Source organism: Tachyglossus aculeatus, chromosome 16 (genome assembly GCF_015852505.1).
Source record: "Tachyglossus aculeatus isolate mTacAcu1 chromosome 16, mTacAcu1.pri, whole genome shotgun sequence".
Taxonomy (NCBI): domain Eukaryota; kingdom Metazoa; phylum Chordata; class Mammalia; order Monotremata; family Tachyglossidae; genus Tachyglossus; species Tachyglossus aculeatus.
In genome coordinates, this window is record NC_052081.1 from 17510158 (window position 1) to 17514465 (window position 4308).

General features: G+C 40.6%; 1 protein-coding gene across 1 annotated transcript; it reads left to right on the plus strand.

Moving 5' to 3' along the window:
- The first annotated feature begins 333 nt into the window (after positions 1–333).
- On the plus strand, positions 334–4057 carry RGS1 (regulator of G protein signaling 1). The gene is made up of 5 exons (XM_038758290.1): positions 334–475; positions 947–1030; positions 1523–1584; positions 2541–2704; positions 3218–4057. The coding sequence occupies exons 1-5, from the start codon at positions 375–377 to the stop codon at positions 3401–3403; spliced, it is 597 nt and encodes a 198-aa protein (XP_038614218.1). The 5' UTR covers positions 334–374; the 3' UTR covers positions 3404–4057.
- Positions 4058–4308: the final 251 nt, after the last annotated feature.

A 4308-nucleotide genomic window follows, 5' to 3' on the forward strand; every position in this document is an offset into this window, starting at 1 on the left:
TCAAACAACTTTGAGACTGGAAACGTCGTTTCCAAAGTTGATCTTGTAAGTTACAGTCATCTAGGACAGACTGTCGTGCTTCAGATAAAATAATAGACATGCATTTTTTTTTAACCAGTGACCCGTCTCATTTGGTTAAGTTTTAACCACGAGACACCGCCGAGTGTTGTTCTTTCAGAAAAAAAAAAAAGCACGTCACTCAGAAAAGGGGAACTTCCAATGTCTGCGGTGAAATCACTTGATAAAGAGCTTTCTGTACCAGTGAGAGCCAGAGCCTGCTTTGCTATATAAAGCTGTAAGGCTGCTGCTGAACGAATACTTACAGTTTGGGAACTAACTGTGAGGGAGACCTCACCAGACCAAGACTAAATAAAATGCCAGGGATATTTGTTTCTTCTGCAAACTCAAGAGAACTGAAAAGAATGGAGCACCCTCTGCTAGAAGACAAAACCCAGAAGAAAAAGCCAAGGGCTTTGTAAGTACCATCAGCTTTCAAGTTTAGGTATCTGAAATAAGACTAAGGGAGTTAGAGTGAGAGAAGGCAACGCCGTGGGTTTAGCCATTACATAGCATGCAGCATTTTGAGCTCATTTGGGGAAAGTTTATTATATAGGATCAAAATCACCCTGAGTAGGGAGCAGAGAGGAATTGCTCTAAAAGGTTATCGGCATGAATTTAGCCACATTTTCATTCATTCAATCATATTTATTGAGCGCTTACTGTGCGCAGAGCACTGTACTAAGCGCTTGGGGAGTACAAGTTTGCAACATATAGAGACGGTCCCTACCCAATAGCGGGCTCACTACATACATAATTATGGAAGGAAAGGTATGATCCGTACTTTTCGCTTTATCCTTGAACTCAGATTATTTAGCAGAGTCTAAGTATAAACAGATTGAACTGCAAATGTTTGAATAGTATGGTTTTTTTTTTTCATTATTTCTAGTGGAATGGACTGGAAAACCTACTTGAAGTCAATGTTACCACATCTGGAATCTGGACTCAAATCTTCTAGGTCTAAAAGCATCATGTAAGTATCCCAGCTCATCATACACTCAATGAAAGTAGCCTCTAACCAGCCATTGGTATTATTGAGCACTTAGTATTTGCTGAGCACTGTGCTAAGGGCTTGGGAGAGTAAAATAAAGTTTATTACTATATTGTAGGCATGTGCATCAGTACTTGAAGAATAAAAACACTTGATGTACTTTATTTCAAACACAGAATATCCCCCGATGGGCATTTAATCAGCTGTGTCCACTTAAAGAGAATATGTGATTTCACCTTCAGTTTTCTATGAATTTTCAAATTAAATTATTTCAAAATTTTCCCTAAGACTTTTTTTTATTTATTCTAAGTAATGGCTTAAAAATCTATACTGGGGATAACTGTTTTAAGAAAACCAATTGCCAACTCAAGGCTGGCCTTGAGGAGCTATTTAAAGCAATTAGCAAAATGATTGTCTTTTGTTTAAAGTGGCATCGGAGATGGTTTACAAATTGATTTGAATTTGATTCCTCAGGCTTTCTGCAGAAGAGGTAACGATGTGGGCCCAATCTCTGGAAAAGCTTCTTGCCAACCAAAGTAAGTATCAGACGGAAATGGATTTCTCATGCTTTGTTAAAAATCCATTGTCTAATCAATGAATTGACTATAAGTGAAAAGTGCTGGAAATGATGCAGGAAAAAAAAATATATCTCACCTTTTCCCTCTGGTTCTCTATAACTGAGGTATAGCACTTTGTTATACTGAACCCTCCCAAGCGCTTAGTGGAGTGTTCTGCACACAATAAGTGCTCAATAAATAACAACAATTGATTGGTTATTGTGCTAAACTGTATTGTCTTGAGCATGACCTTGTCTGAAAAAAAACTAGGACGATTATATCACCATGACTGGCTCAAAAACAAAAAGTATGTTTAAGAATATTTCTCAAAATCACAACTGTGTTCTGCCTTGCCACCTTACAGTCTCTGAACTTCTACCCCAGCTTGGAGCTTAAATGCTAAGGAAAGAGCCAGTGGGTTTTGGTTAGAATTGGTTAGTTTGGCGGGGAGAGACATTTTGAGCTCTCAGCTACAATAGCAGGTTAAGTCTGCTCTCTCCTCTGTCTTCCTAAGGCTTTTCTCTAAAGTCACCAAATGATTCCATCTCTTTTACCTCTTCCTACCTTTTAGCGGTGTTCGGAAAATCAGTGAATTCCATTTTGCAAAGTTCTAAGAGCTTCTTGGATGAAAGGAGCTCTATTAGCAGAAACGGGAAACAGTTATTAATTGTGAGCCCCGTTTACTACTGTGTCTGTTCTGATTTCATTGTCTCAACTCCAGGGCACACAGCATGGCACATAGTAAGCGCTTAACAAATACCACTATTATTAGGATTATGATTGTAATTAAGATTGTCAATTGATCAGAGGAAGAGACCCATAGCTAAACTATATTTGAAAGCAAGGGACAGCTACATAGTCTATTAAGTTCTCAGGGAGCATGCTGTTTTTTCTTCCATATATAATGGTTCATGTATTTTCTTCTTACTTGGTAGCTGGGCAAGATACCTTTAGAGGATTCCTGCAGTCCGAGTTCAGCGAGGAGAACATCGAGTTCTGGTTGGCCTGTGAGGAATATAAAAAAACCGAATCGGATCATTTGCATTGCAAAGCCAAGACCATTTACAATGCATTTGTTCAACCAGATGCTGCAAAACAAGTGAGTCTGATGTTAACTTTTGGCTGGCATGTAGGGTATTCAAGACCATCCTGGCTAATGAAGTCACCCCCCATGATTACCCTTTACCTATTGTAAGGAGAGCAAAATTCCCACTACTTTCAATTCTGAAAGTGTCAAACAACTCCGTTATATTGTACTTTCCCAAGCATTTAGTGCAGTGCTCTGCACACACTAAGTGCTCAATAAATTTGACTGATCAATTTCACTTAATTTTATTTTCAGTTCAGTTCAACCAAAATGTAATTGCCCATATTTAAAGAGCAAACATGTCCCCAGGCCTGGAGAATCCGCATATTGTGAAAACACTACTCAATAGACTGCCCCTGTTAATAGACTGGATGGGTCTTTGTACCTTTGTATAAATAGTTGCTGTGTATGTGTGTATCCGCATGTGTGTATCCGTGTGTTTGTGTGTGCGTAAAACCCAAGTAGGGTTAAATGTTTAAATTGGGAAAAGATGGAAAGTTAATAAAATGTGTTTTTCTTTTCCAGATCAACATAGACTATCACACCCGAGAGTCTACAGCCAAAATGATCCAAACTCCAACCCTCAGCAGCTTTGATGAGGCGCAAAAAATTGTGTACACTCTCATGGAGAGGGACTCTTACCCCAGGTTCCTGAAATCTGAAATCTATCTGAACCTCCTGAACGCGCTCCAGGCCAACAGCCTTAAGTGACTGATTTGAGGCTCAAGGGGCCCTGAAGAAAAGCCCATGTTCCCAAAACAGAGGAGGACCGACCTGGGGGGAATTGTGCCTTCCAGGAAGTGGCTGGAGGATCCGGAGAAGCCCAGGGGAGTCCAGGAAAAATACTGTGAAAGGAGAAACGCCCTGGGGCGAAGGAAATGGCAGCTAGACAACTGTGAAAGACAGAAAGGGGAAAGGAGATCCCACATTCTGACCAGGAAGCAGTCTCAGAGTCAAAATGACGCATCTCTGAAAAGGTCCTGAAACGGCGGCGGCGGCAACTGTGAACGGAGGCCCAAAACTGACTAAGATGTGAAACCAAGTTTAAACTGACACATGCCCACGCGGCCCAGATGAGGAAGTATCTCAAATGACTGAAAGGATTCAGATGGCAACCTAGGCCTGTTTACACACACAGAGTTCCTCTGGAGCTCATGCTTTTAGAAATAGATATTGTCTTATTAGCATTATTCTATTTCCAAACTTGTTTCCTGTGTGGAGGTGGATGTGCCTGAGCATCGCCGTGGATTGAGTTTAGGGAACGTTGTAGCTGGAACTTTAAAGTCGGCCTGTATTTATGATTTAAATTATAAACTGTTGTGCCCAATTACGTTATGTAACTTTGTATTAAAGAATCATTGCTAATCCCATTCTCAAGTCATTTTTCTCTGCGATCAGATGCTTAGATTTCAGGAACATAGACTCGCTCTCTAAGTCAGCCATCTTAACTAAATGCTCTGATAAAACTGGCTGGGGTTTGCCTGCAATAGCCATGTGGTTAGAAGATAGGACTCCCTTCTTGGAGCCAGAGTCCCAGGGCAATAAGAACTGCTGGGGCTTCTATATTTCTATTCCACTGGCCATTGTCCTGTAGCTGAGAGACCATTAACCTGCCA

Excerpts from the sequence above, each read along its gene's own strand:
- RGS1 (XM_038758290.1), top strand. The coding sequence starts at position 375 with ATGCCAGGGATATTTGTTTCTTCTGCAAACTCAAGAGAACTGAAAAGA. Across the intron at positions 476-946 it reads AAGAAAAAGCCAAGGGCTTT|TGGAATGGACTGGAAAACCT; the intron begins GTAAGTACCATC and ends CATTATTTCTAG. Across the intron at positions 1,031-1,522 it reads TCTAGGTCTAAAAGCATCAT|GCTTTCTGCAGAAGAGGTAA; the intron begins GTAAGTATCCCA and ends TTGATTCCTCAG.